Consider the following 19,625-nt stretch of genomic DNA (forward strand, 5'->3'; position numbering starts at 1 on the left):
AACTGCACAACTCACCAACTGTACTAGACAGCAGAGTTCGCTCAGAGCCCTCCTCTCTGTGGTTGAGGGTGAGACACTCCTCCCTGCTCTCGCTGGTTCCGGTGTGCCGTTATTCCTCCCACGGTCTCATGTCTGGCTGGTGTTTTCCTCTTGGAGCGGTACTGGTGTGTTCTGAGGAGACTAAGAATGATTGGCTCCGCCTCTCTCCGCACACCTCCAGCTCCTAGCTCCATGCACTGTGCTGGCCGCTCTAGCCAATGTTTACAGCTCTAAGGTTCTGCAGCTTGCCTCTCTAGCCACTAATTGATCTCTCTTGTTCCGGTGATCGTATCTCGCCGACGTCAGCTTTCCCTCTCGCTGGTTCCGGTGGTCCTTCTCCAGTGTGTCGCACCGTGTAGCTGCTAGTCCTAGTGCTGTCACCACGCTCGGCTCCCGGGTGTTCCGCTCAGTCATGGCTGCCGCCCGCAGGTCTCGCTCAGACTCCCGCTGCGTCCTGCGTTATTCCGACCGAGAACTGTGCTGAGCTCAGAGGACCCGACACGCGCCCAGCATGGTAATATGAGGGGGGCACGCTGAGATGGGGGAAGGCGGAGAATGACCGATTCGTTTTTCAGTTTATTTGTGAGGGGAAAATGCGTGTTTACTGTGTAAGAAATACATTCGAGTCACGTGACGAAGGCTAGCCAATCAGCTGGTGAAGTACAGCATACGCCCGTCTGTGGGACTGCTAGGCTCCGTCAGCTGTCATGTCAGGAACCCCTGACATGACAGTCCATGAGCTCTTCATCACACACCAGTGTATATAGGGATCCAAATACTAAAATCTCATAGAATCATGTTAATGTCATTTCAGACATTTCAATCTACAGCTTTCATTTAACCTCTTTGCTCCTGGGCTATTTTTCCACATTTTTAACATGCAGGTTGCGCATATCTGGCTTGAAAAATACTGATAGCCCCCAAAAATATATTTTCTGAAGGCAGAGAACTTTTTTTTTTTTTACTTAATGCTTACAGACCCCCTTCTGTGATAGCATTGTGCAGGTTCCAGGTCCTCTTTATGACGACATCATGAGTCTATTAGACTCCTATTGTCTCCCCTGTGCTTTGCCTTAACCCCTTCACTGCCGAGCCTCAAACACTTCAATCCTTAGCTGGCCACACAATTTCTGCAATGTTTCACCTTTTATTTTCAAACGCAGCTTTTGGGGCTAGTTCACAGCAGCCCCAGTGTGTTTCAGCAGATTTGGTGCTGGAACGCACTGGATTGCATCCCCACCGGCTTACTGCGTTCTGGGGTTGGAGTGGGCGTAGCGGTGCATTGAAGCCAGTGGCACCGCAGCCTGGCCGCAGTGCGATTGGCCACACCAGAACACATGGCACACCAGTGCCCGCGTTCCGGTGCATTCAGAAAAAAATAGTGCATATAGCATTCTTTTCTGCCCCAGAATTCAGTGAGGTTGCCGGGACGCCATCCAGTTTGTAAAAGACCCTCCCCCCCAAACAATACATTTTCTGAAAGGACAGGCCCGGTAGATTAAAAAGATGGTGCTACTTATTTTGTAGCTCCCGCGATAATTGCACAAATGTTTATCAAATCAATATTAAACCAATAGAAATACACAAATGAACAGAAGCACACTAAAATCAGTATCGGTGCACAAAAGAAATACTTTTCTGACTAAATCTAAAACTGAATTGAGTTAATAAATAACAAATATTTGTACATTTCCACTTTTTGCGAAACGGTAAAAAAAATGAAGTAACGCAAAACTGTAAATAAGCGACTTATGTTAAAAATTGTTTGTGTATATATTGTGATAAAATGATACGGGTGTACATTTAATCGTATCACAATGCCCGGCAATGCGTCCCAACTGTTGCAATGCTCTGCCACAGTTAAATTAATGTTATTTAAAAAAAAAAATCAAGCACTGCGATGTGTTCTAACAGCTCAGCAGGAGGATCTGCTGCAGGACAAAGAAAAAATCCTCCTGGGTTTAATGTTGGGGCCCATTCACACCACATCCAGATTACCTCCAGACCTGAATAGACCGTTTCCGGACACGAAATGCATCCCAATGTATCCCTATGCTATTTCTGGCCTCTGTTCCCACCAGCGCAGTCTGTTCCGGACCAGACCCAAAAAATACTGCTTGTCCTATTTTGTCTGGTCTGGAATGCACTGGAACACATCAAAAGTGCATGGAACGCACCTGTAAGACCATTTTAAGCTAAAAAATATAAAACAAATAATTTTTTTTAAATTCCAATCGCGGTAAAATTGCAGTAAAAATGCAGCAAAAACCCAATGCACTATGCTCTAGATCTCGTCCGGAAAATGGTGTGAAAATTAAAGTTTCTCTGAAGGCCCATTTACACCACATCCAGATCATCTCCGTACCAGATTGTTTCTGGACCCAAAATGCATCCTAATGTATCCTTATGCTATTCCTGGCCTCTGTTCACACCAGAGCAGTCCGTTCCAGACCAGAAAAATACTGCATGTCTCATTTTGTCTGGTCTGGAATGCATTGGAACTGCGGGAAGGTTCACACCATTTTCCGGACCAGACCTGGCCTGGAAAATGGTGTGAACCTGCAGTAAAGCTGGCCATACATTGCGAATGTCATCAAGAACTGGCCAAAATTCACACAGTGGGTGCCACCGTCAGCACCCTTTTGGTCGGCATCCCTCACTCAGCTGATTGAAGAAGCCATTCGGAAAATCTTCAAACGAACAGAACTGGCAGCCAGTGAGCTGCCAGTTCTTTTCGAGTATTCGGATAGCGCCCGCTGTCAGAATACATTGAAGACAGCAGGAGATTCCTCCATCAACGCTCTTAAACATTGATGGAAGAGTCTGTTCTATTTTCTTCCGTCAGCCCGCAGGTTGAACAAAGAAAATATTAAAGTGTGTTGGGACCTTAACGCCCAAACCTTTTTTTTTTTTTTCATTTTGGATGAGTGGAATGTTCCCCACAGCAGGGTTATTACATATATTCACATAGGGGTCTATTCACAAAAGGGTGAAGAGTTTGGAGAAGACAGGAGAAGTGAACAATCTAGGACAACATCGCTGAACTGGAAAATGAGCTGAATTGGAGATTTTCTCCAAATCAGCTATTTTGTCCTAAATTGTTAATTTCTCCTGCCTTCTCCAAACTCTTCACCGTTTTGTGAATAGACCCCATAGTCTATAGCCATCTTTACACCAGAAAACTAAGTGAGGGCTCAAATACAATATAAAATTCAGGATCCAGTCTGTCTAATCCAGAAGCCAGAGGAAGTCCGCTTCATTGACAAAAACTGGAGAAAAGCTGAATGCCAGCTGTCATTTTTAAGGAGCATTGGCTATCTGATTCTAGGGTTTGTCCAGCCCTGCCTGAGAACAATAAGCAACTGCAGAACTGAAAGATTGTTGGGTGGGCTTGGACTTCATTTTTTGATCAGCTGAAATAGATGCTGTTTATTTTGAAAAGCTGTGTTAAAGGAAAAGTGCACCTTCACAAGATGCATGCACTTGGCTGTGGCAGTCTCCATTGGTGTGCTAGTGGATTGACTACACAGGATCGACTAGTGGAATGAAGATTCCTGTAGGCCACAGCTATCTGGTTGAGGTAAGTATGCTTCTGGGGGGGGGTGATCAGAAAAAAAGAGCTTTATTAAAGTGTAAGGGTTACACTGCAAGGGTTACGTGCTCATTTTTTCTAGGGGACTCTGATCAAGCTGTTTTACTTACCAGATCCCAGCTTCTGCTGCAGTCAGCACTCACTTCTTCTCCCGCTCTGCTCCAGGTGTGGATGTGTCCTTCAGCACCTTCATGTCTAATGCAGGTCAATGGACCTGCATAAGGCATGATGACGTCAGTAGTTCTTAGACCAGGGGTGGCCAAACTGTGGCCCCCCAGCTGTGGTGGAACTACGAATCCCATGAGGCTTTGCAAAATTCTCACAGCCACATACATGACTCCCTAGAGAGATGCTTCATGGGATTTGTAGTTTCACCACAGCTGGAGGGCCGGAGTTTGGCCATCCCTGTCTTAGATCTTCAGGGCCCATTCACACCACATCCAGATAATCTCCAGACCAGATTGTTTCCGGACTCCTAATGTATCCCTATGCTATTTCTGGCCTCTGTTAACACCAGCGCAGTCCGTTCCAGACCTGACCAGAAAAATACTGCATGTCTCATTTTGTCTGGTCTGGAATGCACTCTAACTGATGGCAGGTTCACACCATTTTCCAGACCAGATCTGGTCCAGAAAATGGTGTGAACCTGCCCTTAAGCCAAAGAGGAGAAGAGGCTGTGGGGACCCGGCCAGCAGCCTGTAGCGAGCCAGTAGGACCATGGATCTGGTAAGTAAATCAGCTTTAATAGTGTCCCCTAGAAAAAAAATGAGTACATCAAGTGTAGATTTTTTTGTTTGGCCAGAAATGGGCTTTAACTGAACAAGCTGAGGATTGAAGCTGATTGGTTACTTTGCACAGCTGCTCCAGATTCTGTGTGCCTCAGTCTACTGCTCCAGTATTAGTAAATCCCCTTCAAGGTGTTGAAATGTTTTACTAAGTAATCCATTCCTTGTGAATTGAGTTATATTACTTAAGTGTTTTTATCTAACCTATTTTGCAGGCTGAAGGTGATAAGGATTGTTACCCTGAAATCCTGAAGACTGATGAAAATGGAAGATCTGGAGAAACCAATCTGCAGGTCCACTAACTTTTTTCTTTATTCCCCCTATGTACCGTATGTGTATGCTGGTTGTTATTGTAATAGAAGGAAGCAGTGTTGTTTTTAATCGTATTAAATATTACACAAAGAAACAATGCTCCTTTTTTTTTTTTTTTTTTTAATAAATGAAGCCCTATTATATATGTGGAGTATAATCTAAACCAAGGATAGGCAACCTCGGCCCTCCAGCTTTTGTCGGACTGTAAGTCCCATGAGGCATTGCAAGACTCTGGCTACCACAGGCATGACTCCGAGAGGCAGCAGAACGATGGGGGTTGTAGTTTCACCACAGCTGGAGTGCCAAGGTTGCCTACCTATGATCTATACCATTGTGACCAGATGTCACTGATGCCTATATGCCCAGGCCAAATGTAGCAGCGTCTGTATGCTTTGCTTCATTTGGCTACTTACCTCTTCCCTTTGTTTTCTTACCTCCTCCTCCCCTAAATGAACTATTCTGTTTAACCTTCCACTCATTTTTCTTATCTCCATTATATCTTCTTTCTTCCTCTACAAGTATGTACTCTTATTTCTCTAGAAATGTCCTTGTAAATCTTTGTCTATGTTCCCTATTGTTTAAATGTTTCACATAGTGCACTGCTGCCATCACAAAATCAAATAAAGTGTTACACAAAAAACCCTGCATATTTTACCACTCTTGTGGCTTCATCAGGGATAAAGGGCTCTGTTTCAAGTACTTATACTTCATATAGTAAAATAAAAAGTGAGATAGTGTTTTATTGATGGCAAATTTACCTTCACTTCCGGTCCAATAGGAAGTGAGTGGAAATCCCTCCAAATTACAGGAAATCCCTGGTGATCAGCAGGGTCCCCAGAACTAGTGTTCCTATTGGAAGATTTCCACTATCTATTCCTGGGTTCTGATAACAACCCAAAATTTGGGGATTTTCTTTCACTGTCAGTTATAATGGTGATCAAGACAAATAGTGAATCTTCCTAACGGGGACACGGACAGCGGTTCTAATTTCTCTCTACCCTTTTCAGTTCAGTTGCACTTTAACGACTTCAGGACCGCCCACAGTCAAAATACGTCCTGGTCCTGAAGCAGTTATACCAAGAATTATATCATCATAGAATTATACCATCATTTTAAACAGCAAGCGATTGCTGTTTAGATACAAGCTATACAGCCGCCGGAGCGCTCGTACAGTGCAGCGGAATGGGTGCCCTTCCCCGCCGTTGTAGGTTGCCCCGGGCTCTGCTATCCCCCGTGCGGGCCTGGGACCGGCACAGTGGGTCTACCCTCACCGATCGGAGAGAGATCAGCAAGCTTCTAGCCACTGATCTCTCCTCCAATCGCTAGACCTGGAAGTGATGTGTATTACATTTAGGGCCATCAATCACTCTTGGCACTAAATTGATGAGCAGTAAAAGCTTTTACTATGCCTATGGGAAATTTTGAGTATTGTAGTTTTCTTGCGGTGTACGGGTGCAAGCAATTTTAAGGCTTGACATGTTTGGTATCTATTTACCCAACATGACCCCGTCTTTTATATTTTACCAAATAATTGGGTATTATATTCTGTTTCTGTGTATTTTATCCTAAAAATACAGGTTTGATTAACATTTGCGCAAATACCGTGCAACATAAAAAAATTGCAGCTAGCATTTTTTTTATTCTACAGAGCCTCTGCCTTTAGAAAATATTGTTTGGAGGTCTGAAGCTGTTTTCTAGCCAAAAATTCAGATTTGTATCATGTGTGTGCAAATATTAAGGAATTGCTTCGGACAGCAAATGGTTAAAGTGACACTAATTACATGTGGTCTGATTGTTCACCTTTAAGTAATCAGGTCTCCGTCTGTATGATCTACTTTACAATTCAATCAACACCCTCCAGTGTTAGGCCTCATTCACACAGAATGTCGGCTCGTACAGATTGGTGAGGCGTGCACGGCCGTTTTGGGCCGTTCCCGGGAAGGACAGGTGCAGCGTGTGATTGGACAAAGCAGCCTGCTCTTCTGTATGGGAGTACGCGGCCGTACGCTCAACCGAGCTGCACATCCGTGCGGGTGTCTGTACTTGGACGCAGACAGGATGCATGTTTAAGATTGAACTCCTGAGTTTAGTGTCACTTTAATAAAATTAAAGTGACACTATCCTGTCTGCGTCCGAGCACAGACACCCGCACGAATGTGCAGTTCGGGTGAGCGTTCAGCCGTGTACTCCCATAGAGAAGAACAGGCTGCTGCGTCCAATCACACGCAACACCTGTCCTTCCTGATACGGCCGTGCACGCCGCACCGATCTGTACGGGCCAGCTCTTAGCAGTGTGAATGAGGCCTAAATTAGGCTAAGTCTAATTTTATTAAAGTGACACTAAACTCAGGAGTTACATTTTAAACATGCATACAAATACCTGAACAATTAACAAAAATGTATTTTGTTTTATCACTCCTGTAGATCCTCAACTCACCTCTGAATTGCTGCTGACACTATCCTTCCTTCTGGATGGGGGCTACTTTTCTTCCCTGTGTGTGGTGTAAAGTAGCCATCACTACTTGATTGCATTTTTAAGATTTAACTCCTGAGTGTAGTGTCACTTTAAACATCACAATTGCCACAAAACTTTGTAACCATATCGAAATGTTACAAGCCATTAGAATAAAATAAAAGTCACTGAAGTGAGGTAGTAGTCAGTGATTTTAGAAACTTTAAACTGTGGGCTACTCTTGGTGGCTGTTTCCCCTACCTCCTGTGCATCACAATTGATAGGTGAGGCTGCCCATCGTAGTGATAGTTCAGTAGTGATGAATGAGATAGTACAGGTCACAATGGCACTGTTTGCATAACAGAAGAAAGCTGAGACTATATGTAGACCAACGAAAATGCTTGCTGTTGCAATCAAGTGGCAGATTACTGCATTTACAGTCACTGCAAACTCGGTTTGAATTTTCTCATTGATGAATCAAAGTAAGGATCAAAAACTCATTGGGGGGAATTTATCAAAATTGGAGCAAAGAGAATCTGGAGCAGTTGCCTATGGCAACCAATCAGCTACTCTCTTTAGTTTGTTCAGTTAGGCTTTGAAAATGAAACAAAGAAGCGGATTGGTTGCCATGGGCAACTGCTCCAGATTCTCTTTGCTCCAATTTGGATAAATTCCCTCCAATTAGATTTTCAGCCTATCAAAACTGGAGCAAAGAGAATCTGGAGCAGTTGCCCATGGCAACCAATCTGCTTCTGTTTCATTTTCAAAGCCTAACTGACCAAACTAGAGGGAAGCTGATTGGTTGCCATGGGCAACTGCTCCAGATTCTGTCTGCGCCAATGTTTTTAACTTCCCCTCATTGTGTGTTATACTTATACCATTTGGGTATTTTTTGTGTTCATTGTATTTTCTATAGAAGAATACTTTCTTTTTTATGTTGCCCTGCACAGGAGGAGCTGCAGGTATTTCGAGCCTGCTGGATGTCCGAACTTACTCCAGGAGGGAGTTCTTCAGGAGCAGAGACTTGGTCCCGAAAATTTCTGAGAGGATCTGTTGGGAAGGTCTCAGATACCAAAACTAAGCAAGAGCTGGCCAAGGAGGAGATGGTAATTGTGGCTACTTGTATATACCGTATATACTCGAGTATAAGCCGAGATTTTCAGCCCATTTTTTGGGGTGAAAAGTGCCCCCCTCGGCTTATACTCGAGTCAGCACCAGCGCGTCATCTTACTTACCTCGCCGAGCGTCGCGTCACTGCTGCTCGGTGTGCGAGTTTGTGTCTGATAACATGGGTTGGGGCATTTTAAAGGAACTCTGCATTGCCTGGCTGTTATCTAGATCCAAAGACTTTTCATACTTTGAGTCACTTTGGCTTTGAGCCAAAATCAAATGAAGATAAGAAGATCAGACTTTCCTCACTTCACTGGTTGTGTTCCTGTTACATGACCGTGATTTAAGGTATAGAGGCCACAGTTAGATAGGTAACTACCGTGTTTCCCTGACAATAAGACACTGTCTTGTATTTTTTTGGCTCAAAAAAACACACTAGGTCTTATTTTCGGGGTAGGTCTTTTTTTATTTTTTATTAATGTACAACAATCCACATTTATTCATGTACAACAGTCTACATGTATTCATGTACAAAAATATGGTGATCAGGAGCAATTTGCTAACCAATTGCTGGCCAGAATGAGCGAAGCGCACTTTCACTATTCCTCACCGGCGGAGTGCATTTGGTATCACTCCGCCTGTGACAGGAGACGGCGCTATAGAGGAAGCATCGGCTTATGCGGCTCTGCTCCCTGCGCTGCTGCCTCGCTTCCTCTAGCGCTGGCTTCATTGGCACCGCTGATTCTCTCCCGCGGCTCTTCAAGTTCCCCCTTATGCCACCACTGGTCCTGGGAATGGTCACAACTAGGTCTTATTCTCGGGGTAGGTCTTATATTTTAGCAATTCCCAAAAATAGTACTAGGTCTTATTTTCGGGGTAGGTCTTATTTTCGGGGAAACGGGGGGTAGCATTTTAAGAAGGAGGTTAGCAGTGGCAGTCTCTATTGCAATACTGATTTCCTTTAACCCTTTTGCTGCCTCCAACTTATGCCACAGGTCAGTGGCAGCGGACCCCTGTAAGCAGACTCCTGGCCTCCATTGCAGTTGGCAGTCTGTTTACATGTGTAAATCTAACTGTGAGAATTTTATACTGGAAGTGCTTCAGCTGTCAAACATACGCACCCACTTGCAATGTATCCTGGGCTCTCCTGCCTTTTCTGTGGGCCTGGGACCGGCATGTTGGGTCTTTGCAGGTAGAGGAGAGGAAGAGCAGTCTGTTCACTGATTCACTCTCTTGTAAATGAACCCAGAAGCAATTATGATCTTGTCACTTCCAGTTGTAGAGCTGTCATTCCATAGCCACAGAAGCCAGGGAAGAAGTTAATCAAGCATTATCTGTGCTTGATTAGTTTCAGTGGACTTAAAAGTGAAATTGGGGTCTAATAAAGTCCCCCGCCCCCGTGTACACACACCTACTAACTCAAACTCACATTGGGTTTGGCTAAATAGGAAAATGACGATTGCACCACACATTAGGTATTGCCGCACATATTCGAGAAATTAGAGCAATTAATCTGCCATTATTCACCTTTAACTCCACATTAAAGGCACTTAAAGCATTGCCTATAGACAATATTGGGTACCGTGTTTTTTTCCCTATTTTACGGGCACTCACTATTTTGAAGTTTGACATTTTGGCATCTGATTACTTGGCACAACCTCGTCTTTTATATTTACATACAATTGAGTATTATATTGTGTTTATGTGCACTTGTCTATTTTTTTTACTGAAAATTTGGGTTTGTTAAACATTTGCGCTAATATCATGCAACATAAACTGGAACTGCCACCATTGTATTCTCCAGGGTCCCTGCTTTCAGAAAATATGTATTTTTGGGGTGTTGAGCAATTTTCAGGCCTAAAATGTGAATTTTAATGTGTGTGCAACAAAAAAAAAATCAAAAGGGTTAAATGTAAAAGTAAGTATTACTATTTTTGGATATGTATTGGGCTTTGTGACTGTATTACATTTGAGCATACAATACAGTAGAGAGGTGGAATTGTCTCTGCAATTCTTGTGTATATTTCCAGAATTTTCATAACAGATTTTAGTTTTTTTTTGAATGAATGAAATAACATAATATGTGCATTTTTTTAACAGGCCAGAGAACTTTTTCTGAAAGCTGCAGAGCAGGAGCAAAATGGAGCACTCTATGAAGGTAATGGGTTTTATGAAATAGATTCTGCATTACCCCAGTTTATTGTCAGGGTTGTAAAACGGAAACTGAACTTAGTTCAAATTGATAATCATTTTGTGTAGATTAATATGTCTTTATTAAAAGAAAAGAGGAGGGGGTGTTTGAATGTTACAATTCTTGCAATTTGGGATTCGGTTGCTATTACTATTACTGCTGTTATTAAGACAGATGTATTATCGTCATTGCAAGCATTGGGAGGTAGAAAGGACAAGAATTTTTTAAGTAGTTATGGTCTGCCAATAAAAGGGAGTGCATTATAGCTGAAAGGAGCTGGAGCTTTGTGACGCTTTGACCCAGTTTGTTATTAAGCATGCCAACTGTACCAAGGAAAAAAAACACAGGCTCTCATAGTGGAGCATGGGGACACACTGACGTTAATTTCTTAGACAGCTGCATAGGAGGGGGAGAGACATTACAGGGACTGGTTTAAGAAGAAGCCGGCTCGGAGCTTTGGGTGGGTATATCTTAGTTTTTTTTAACCTAGACACACACAAGCAGTTAACCCTTGCAGTGCGGGGTAGCCCCACTGCAAGGGTTAATTAAAAAAAAAATCCAGGAGTTCTTCAAACTCTGTCTCCGCACCAGAAGTGTTGACTGCTCATTTTTGTCTATGAAGATTCTGTAAAGCATTTTACTTACCTAATCCCTGCTCCTGCTGGCTCCAGGACCAGTGCCTGCAGCCCCTCTCCGCTCCACCGTTCGGAGGCCCTCTGATGGCATTACCCCATAGCCCTACCTTATACGAGAGGACAGCGAGGGATAGCCCACAAGCCAGAATGAAGAGTAGGTAAGGTCCGCACTGACTGGGGGGAGTGGGGATCAGGTAAATAAATCTGCTTTAAGGAATCCCCTGAGATATAAACAAGCAATAAACCCTTGTCATGCGGCAGTAGCCCCAATGCAAGGGTAGTTTTTTTTCATTATACCAAGAGATATAAGGCTTTATAAGAAGCCTAAAATACTGTAATTTGATCAAATAAAACCTGTACATTTTAATAACAGTATAAAAATTTAAAACTCCTTTGTGACTTTCATAACTGGATTCTTTAGTATAACACTTATGTAATAACATGAGAACATTATGTGATGTCACAAATTCCTTGCTTTAATGCTGGCTGTCTTCCACTGTACTGTTTTAGCCCATGGAAGCAGCATTTCATTGTTCACTAATCATAGGATCTGCTACCACATGACTGTGGGCGTGTTTGTGCTGCTTTCATTTTATAGTATTTTGCTAGGCCAAAGTTCTCTCGTCATCTTCATCTCCCAGGAAGTATTTGCTGTACACAATGTAGTCTTTATGCAGACAGGTAAGAACTGTATAAACATGTGTCCACAAAACCATTTTTTTTTTTTTACAGCTATCAAGTTTTACCGTCGAGCCATGCAGCTCGTGCCTGACATTGAGTTTAAAATTAATTACAGCTGGTCCCCTGATGGCGAAGGGAAAAACTTGTATGTATCAAGATCACCATTGTTCCTCTTTCGCTCATGTCATCTTTATAGTCACCTGTTTTGTAATGTCCAAGAAAACAGAAGCTCTCTGAACTGTATAGGCATGTGGTCATAACACACATAATGCTGTCTCATCTATCAGTGTTTTACACATCTGACACATTAGGTTTTAAGGAAAATAGATGATTAATTTCTTTCAGAAATCTGGCCCACAACATTGTATTACATACTGTATGGGAAAAAACATAAGAGCAGTTCTAGTCTTTTGAAATGTAAAGTCACACATTCAGCCTTTAATGAAGACTGGGATTATCGTACAACATTCCTGCAGTAAGAATGATGATGCATTTTAGGGCTATGCACCTTTTACTCGGCATGCAATATTGAAGGTTCACTAGTGTTATACTTTGTCATTTCTACACGTGAAAGAAGAGAGATTTGCTTTGAAACGTGCTGCATTCCTACTAGGTGCAGTGATTGGCTTAAGCAATGTAAACCCAGCCTTCCCATTGTAGAGGCTTTTTGTCTGATTTATCAGGGAGGATAGTAGTTTGAAAGCATTACTTGAAGCAGGTAGTTGATGATGACCTTGAATCTTGTTCAATTGACAATAAATACAATAATTGTTTTAATATTCTAGAATAATTTTGTTTTATCAGTTGCAGAGCGCCTTCTCTGAACTGGAATTGATGTGAAATGTTTGTAATTTGCATACAATTACCCTCTGTGAAGAAAGTCTAAGTTGAAATCATCCCAACCTATAGAGCAAGCAATAATATACACAGATTAACCTAGCTCATTATTTTAGCAAGTCAGTGTTGAATACCTTCCATGTTGCTCTCTTCAGATATCAGGAAGTACTTTAGTGTATTGAAGATATGGAGTTTGCGACTGAGCATTTTAGGAATATTTTGTGTTTGAAGCACAGTGCTATTTTCTTTTTTCCTATTTTGGGTGTACTCGCCTATTAAGCACAGCTGCTCTTAGAGTGTTATTTGATTCCTAGCGCAGTTTTTTTTCTATCTGCAAGAAGTAAAGCACTTTTGTATTTTTGTACTTTTGTATTAAATTGCACAGATACTTTTCGAGTACCAGTGCAGATACTTGGCATTTTCATGAGAACTACCAGAGTTGCAGCGGTTGCAGCTGGGACCTGGCTCTGGCACTCCACCACTGTCCTGAAATCATTAGTCTGTATTGTTTTAGAAAAACTGTCACATGACAATAAACAAAAATGTATCAGTACTCGTACGTACTCGGCAAGTACCAGTACTCGCAAAACTGGTATCTGTGCATCCCTTTATTTATATTTATAAAAACAAAATCGTACATTAAAACAGAGATGTACAAATCCCAGGAGCTCAGTGTGCTCCTTACAAATGACAGCTGCCTCCTAATTTTTGAATTTTTCTCTAGTGTAGTCTTGGAGCTCAAAAGTATTGGTACATTTACTCGTACTTGTACCGAGTACTGTGCTTGGTATCTGTGCAACCCTACTGTAAAGTATTATTTTTTACTTTGACACTCTGAGTGGTTGTTTGGCAGAAAAATATCAGTTCCCTGTGTATAAGCAAAAACTGTTTGTACTTGCAGTATGGAGGATGCCAATGATGACAGCAAGATGGCTGACTTACTCTCCTACTTCCAGCAGCAGCTGACCTTTCAAGAGCCCAGGCTTAAATTGTGCCAGCCAGAGTATGATGTCACGCAGACTCATATCTCAGGTATGCTTGTAGATTTGTTTCTGTTTGTGTTTTCTGATGTCTGAGAGACCAGTGAACGTGCTGATTATTGATTCTTTTGTACCTTTGTAAAAGGAGCTGTTTTCAGCATTTGCCAACGTGTGTAGAGCACGGACACTAGAAATGTATATAAAAGGCTATGTATCTGCATAAACCTGTATGTATCCAGCATTTTATCTACACTCACCATGAAGCTATTCCTTAATGACAGTAATGAACAAATATGACCATGAATAGAACTTTTGTCATAATGCTGTTCATTTCTGCCAAGCCCCAGAAGCATACATACACAGCTGCAAATGTTATGTTTTTCATAGAGGTAAAAAGTTGTAATTTACTTATTTTTAAAGCAGAAGTAAAAGGTGATTTACCTAGCCGTGTGTTCCAAGTTCTTGTTCACTATGGTAGGACCTGCCCTGCATCCTGCCATAGCGTTTGTGTCCATTTATTTGGACGAAAGAATACAATTATCTTTACTGATTACTCAGTTTTGGACCATTTATACTTGCTGGTTTGCACTACTGAATTGGCAGGTTATCAGATATTATACGTCTCCTGTCTATTTTGGCTAGAATGTTGGTGTGCGAAACAGCAATGCAAGAAATGCTTGCTGCGTATGTCTTTAGCTAGAGTACATATCTTTGGTGCCCCTCTGGACAACTTTATTAAAGATGTCACTGGAGAAAAGAGCACCAAGTTCAAACAAAAGAAACCAAAGCCTCAGTCTAAAAAAGCCTGCTTCGGAAGAGTTTTGTTTCTCCCAAGCCTCTAAATCTAAATTAGGAACCCAGTTCTATCGCAGATTTTTGACCTTGATTCTTCCAGACCTGCAGACAAGTCTCCTCCTCCAAGTGACGGGACGCCCTACTTCTTAAATGGACACACACACACCTTTATTTATATATACACACACACACTTACCTGTGCCTCTGCCCTGCTTCATGCTACCAAATATTCCCTCCTCCCTGCAAAGACTAACCAACCTTAATATTGCTTTAGAAAGACTACACTCTTAAGGAAGTTATTGGCCTTGTTCCAGATCGGAAACATCATCCCCATCTTTCCAGCCCATTAGCACTACCTGTGCTTTGCTGTGGGCACACAATACTACCAATTACTTAAAGACACTACTGTCTTGTGTACCCCGAGTTTTCAACAAGTTTTTCTCGCAAGAGAAGCTCCAAACACTCCACTCCCAAGTTTGGACTCTACAGTCCAGGAGCAAAACTGAGTTTTCTGCTCTGAGAGTTCTGGGTTTGATGGTGGGTTGGCTGGTCAGTTGGTCAATGCCACAGCCGTAGCATACCTCAATCATCAAGGAGAAACCAGAAGCCCTGTGGCTCTAAGAGAAGCAGAACAGATTTTGTCCCTCCACCACATCCCAGGCATGAATAACTGTCGGGCAGACTTTCTCAGCTGACAACACCTGGAGTCAGGGGAATGGTGTCTTCACCCAGAGGTATTTCAAAGCTTCTGATGCAGATGGATTCCAGATTCAATCATATACTGCTCAAGTTTGACTGCAGGTACAAGGAGACAACAGGTAGGGTCTTTTGGCCTCTTCTACTAAAAGACCACACCTGCTTTTTGTTTCCAGGGTTTACTTCTGCTTTCGAAGAATAACTGCAGACAACATAGACATTTCAGAATCAAATGTTGAAGTGAAAAGCATTTTATATGTATATGCTTTTTTATGTGAATGAAAAGCAAGAATGAATAACCTTAGATGTGTTCAATTAATTTTATCCTGACAGGAATTCTAATTCATTATCTACTGTATATATTCTCATTAGAAATGCATTTGTATTCCTCTGTCTGTAATCAGCAAATATATATTTCATAGTCAAGTACCCGTTATAATCCTGGATCATCCTGGAAATGGCTAGAAGCAGATGCTTCAATATGAACTATTTGCTTTCTGTTTTTCAGATCTCCCTATGGAGGTACTGATGTATGTTTTCCGCTGGGTGGTTTCCAGTGAGCTTGATCTACGAACTTTAGAGCAATTATCCTTGGTCTGCAAAGGCTTTTATATTTGTGCAAGGTATTACAGTCTTTTCTTTTAAATAAGTATACAGATGCATTAAAATACACTGCTTACTTTACAATAAGGCTTCTCTAAATTCAAAATGAAGTGGATATTTGTGCTGTTAAAAGAGGAAATGATCTTTGGAAGATGTGCCTAAAGCTGAGAACAAAGGACTAGTCACCAGTATTACCTGTGATCTCACTGCAGCTGATCTTTTGCCTATAATTGACTTACCATGCATGGTTCTGTACTTTGTCTGTGTGTGGAGACAGCCATCTTGGATAGGGACAGGGTTTTGCTTCCTTATGTCAGAACCTCCTTGAAGGGGAACTGTGAACAGCAGATTACTGGCATCACCAAATCGCCAGAGACTAGCAGTCATAGTTAGCAGAGCCTTAAATCTCACAATGCAGATATACAGCTATGCGGTTGTAGACACAGGAGTGTATAGGCTTGCTCACATACCAGGAAGTGCACTGCTGATTTTCAGAAGGAGATCAAGATAAAAGGTGAATATTGCAGAGTACTGCATAAGTACAATTAACATTTCTAAATGTCCCCTATAATAAAGCAAATCTTCAGGTCAACTTGAAGCAGAATTTTTTTTAACCCTTGCAGTGTAGGGGTAGCCCGTTTTTTTTGTCTAGGTGCTAAGAAAAAGTTATACGCGCCCGATCCTAGAAATCGGCTTATTTTTAGACCGGTCCTTGGAGCCTCTCTCACGGTTTACTGCGCTGGTCTAAGGTCCCATATTTCATTACATTCTGTACACTGTGTATAGATGTGTGGACACTGAGGAGCATTCCAATGCTGCAGCATAGGAGAGAGGCTTCAATGACCGGAGAAGCAGGCAGCTGGCTCGGCAGTTCAGGTAAGTATAACTTTTTTATTTTTTTAGCACCTAGACAAAAACAAGCACTTAACCCTTGCAGTTCAGGGGTAGCCCCACTGGAAGGGTTAAGAACACTTCTGCCTTGAGTTCTTCTTTAAATAGACATCTACTGCTTTGCCCATGGATATCTTCCTCCCTCCAGTGGCTGCAGTACACTTTGGTGCATGGGCATGTCTATACTGAAATTTATATTGAGTATTTTTGGGGGGGTTTGGACTGCTGCACAAATGTAACTGATATTTTTGTAACTTTCAGGGATCCTGAAATCTGGCGCCTAGCATGCTTGAAAGTATGGGGCAGAAACTGTGTGAAACTGCTACCTTACATTACCTGGAGGCAGATGTTTCTTGAGAGACCCCGAGTCCGGTTTGATGGTATAATTCACTACCGCATTGTCATACGTGTCTTATTACACATGGTTAAGTTGTCATAATTAGCATTTGTCACTAATTTTATCTGTAACTACAGAATGTATTACATGTAATTATGTGTATGCTGTCCTGTAGGTGTGTATATTAGCAAGACTACATATATACGCCAAGGAGAGCAGTCTTTGGATGGGTTTTACAGAGCCTGGCACCAAGTGGAATATTACAGGTCTTTAAAAACCCTTTTTTTCTCCATATTTTGACTTTTAACGTTTTTATGTTTTTTTTTTAGTTAAATTAATTTTCTGTTTTCACATATAACACAGGTATATGAGATTCTTTCCTGATGGTCAGATTATGATGCTGACTACCCCAGAAGAGCCTCAAACAATTGTACCTCGTTTAAGGACAAAGAATACAAGGTATTTTAAATGTTTTCTAAACCAAGATCGTTTTCTTAGTATGGAAGTGAGATCAGAACTCTTTGTAAGGGAAAATCTAGTAGGTAAGATTATAATTGCAGTTGTATGGTAGAAACGGTTGGTATTGTCAGATTGATTTAATTCGCTAGAAATCTTTGGAAACATGGAGTGTGGTTGTCACAAAATTGTCTTATGTTTTCCTGTGGCAAAAGATTTTCCATGCATTTCAGCATCACCAGTATATAAAAAAAACGGCAGATTTTTAAATAGAAGCTTCTTTTGAATGGCATACCTGTAGGCCATGCGAGGCCTTTCCCAAACCTGTCAGAAAAACCTCGAGGTAGGTGATCCCAACCCACCAACTAGGCAGTACACTCTTGATGTTGGAAGCAAACCCTCAGTTCCACAGGAACAACTGCTCGGGCTCATTCAAAACTCACGCATGCGTAGTCTGCTCTCCCTCTATCACATCAGTGGTTGAACTCAGTGTTGTGCAACGAAGGGAGAAGGAGCACATTCTGCATCCATGTAGGTTCTGAACAAACCAGAGTTTGTGCACACTTTCAATGGTGAAGGTCACCTACCTAGGAGTTTTTCTGACGGGCTAGGGAGAGGTCATGCAATGCCCACAGGTATGAGATTCAGAAAAAGATTCTATTAAAAAAACAGTGCTGTTTAATTTTATTATGTACTGGGATGCTGGACTGCATGGAGGTTTTTTTTGCTAAAGGTGAAGTAAACCTTTTTTAGGCCATTGTGTGAATATATCGCTCAATTACATTAGTTCATACTAGGTTACTGGGACTTCTATAGCTTGATGACACTAGAGCCCATTTTAGAGAGAACACACAAAAGCACGCAACTGTTAACAGGTAAAAAAAACCTTCTTCAGACAAGAAGTTAAACCGTTCAGGAAACCGCTGGAGCACATAGGATGTTAGGCATTAATCAGTGCCAGAGGATCCTCTGCCGCTTGGCAAGTCCCAATGCTTTACTGAAAGTGGAAAACATAGTCAACAGTACAGGTGTTCAGGTAGCTCCAAGACTCTTAGAGCACTTGGACATACATTATCCTTTTTTTCTCCACATGGAAGCTCTGGCATGAGCATCCATTGAGTGCAAAGCTGGATATTCTTTTACACTTTGCAATCAATTGATGTTCAAGAGACGACTGACGAGCTGTCTTTTTATAGCTTGTAAAAACAGCAAATGGCACTTCATGAAAATGGCACTCCAGTCAAAAATGATATCAGCATCTCAGCTATATACTACATATATGTGCCCTCCTTATTCATAGCTGCAAGCATCCTTTTGTGCACATGGCCTAATGCTCTTTCTTTCATGTTAAAGTGACACTAATGTCAGGAGTTCAATCTTAAAAATACATTTATGTACAAAGGAACGTTAACCTTATCTTTCAAATAACAAACACACCTTTAGAAATGTTTATTAGTGACAATCTACAGACACATACTTATAGATAATTGTCTGCTTTGTATTCTTTGCATACTTTATTTCTCTTTTTTCCCAGTCTTCTGGCAGTGGCCATGTTTACTAAGGGCAGATGACTAGCTCTCCTATTACTTCCTGGAACTCTGGCCCATGTGACTAGAACATGTGACCATGCACATATTCTCAGGAGAGGAAAATGCCTTTCCCTGAGATCTCCTGAGGTTACAAATGAGATTTCTCAGCAATGCTCTGCTGATGTAACCTTCCCCGGTTGCAATGCTTGGGCACATGACATCCTTTGTGCAAAATTGGACCAGGAAGTAGATGAACTCTATTTGTAAGCAAATGAAAAACATATTTGTTTAACTAGAGTATTTGTAACACAGCGCTAGAGATGGAGTCAAAAAAATGTGTGTAGATATTCACAGATTGGGTTAAGTGATCAATGTATATCAATGTTTAGATTAATATTTGTTTAACTAATGAATGTAAGAGGATTTTAAATCGGCATGCAGAGCTGCATGCTGATGTGATTTTTAGTGAAAGGGGGTCCACATTAACAAAAAGGTGTCTTATTGTATGTATCACTCAGTTGTGGATCCCCAAATAATCTCTGAATTCATGCTGGCACTGTCCTTCCTTCTGCAGGTTGGCTACTTTTGTTCCTTATGGTCCCTGTGTGTGTTGTAAAGTTACCACTGCTCCAAGCTTGCTCCCGTGATGGACTACAATCTCAGTTTTAATTTACTAATTTGTATTGAGATTGTAGTCCAATCAC

At 41.7% G+C, this 19,625-nt stretch overlaps 1 protein-coding gene across 3 annotated transcripts in view; it reads left to right on the forward strand.

Moving 5' to 3' along the window:
• The first annotated feature begins 217 nt into the window (after positions 1 to 217).
• FBXO9 (F-box protein 9) overlaps positions 218 to 19,625 on the forward strand; it is a 28,737-nt gene continuing 9,329 nt past the window's right edge. The window contains exons 1-10 of one of the 3 annotated variants that reach the window (XM_018558864.1): positions 218 to 553; positions 4,632 to 4,709; positions 8,131 to 8,286; positions 10,391 to 10,448; positions 11,849 to 11,942; positions 13,536 to 13,666; positions 15,614 to 15,728; positions 16,861 to 16,979; positions 17,112 to 17,202; positions 17,300 to 17,395. In XM_018558864.1, coding sequence (XP_018414366.1) covers positions 551 to 553; positions 4,632 to 4,709; positions 8,131 to 8,286; positions 10,391 to 10,448; positions 11,849 to 11,942; positions 13,536 to 13,666; positions 15,614 to 15,728; positions 16,861 to 16,979; positions 17,112 to 17,202; positions 17,300 to 17,395 — 941 coding nt within the window. In that variant the 5' untranslated portion in view covers positions 218 to 550. The remainder of the gene's footprint in view (positions 554 to 4,631; positions 4,710 to 8,130; positions 8,287 to 10,390; positions 10,449 to 11,848; positions 11,943 to 13,535; positions 13,667 to 15,613; positions 15,729 to 16,860; positions 16,980 to 17,111; positions 17,203 to 17,299; positions 17,396 to 19,625) is intronic. The other 2 variants (XM_018558866.1, XM_018558865.1) reach the window with 2 other exon arrangements.

This window comes from Nanorana parkeri, unplaced genomic scaffold (genome assembly GCF_000935625.1).
Source record: "Nanorana parkeri isolate BGI_ZX_2015 unplaced genomic scaffold, ASM93562v1 scaffold364, whole genome shotgun sequence".
NCBI classification, from domain to species: Eukaryota; Metazoa; Chordata; class Amphibia; order Anura; family Dicroglossidae; genus Nanorana; species Nanorana parkeri.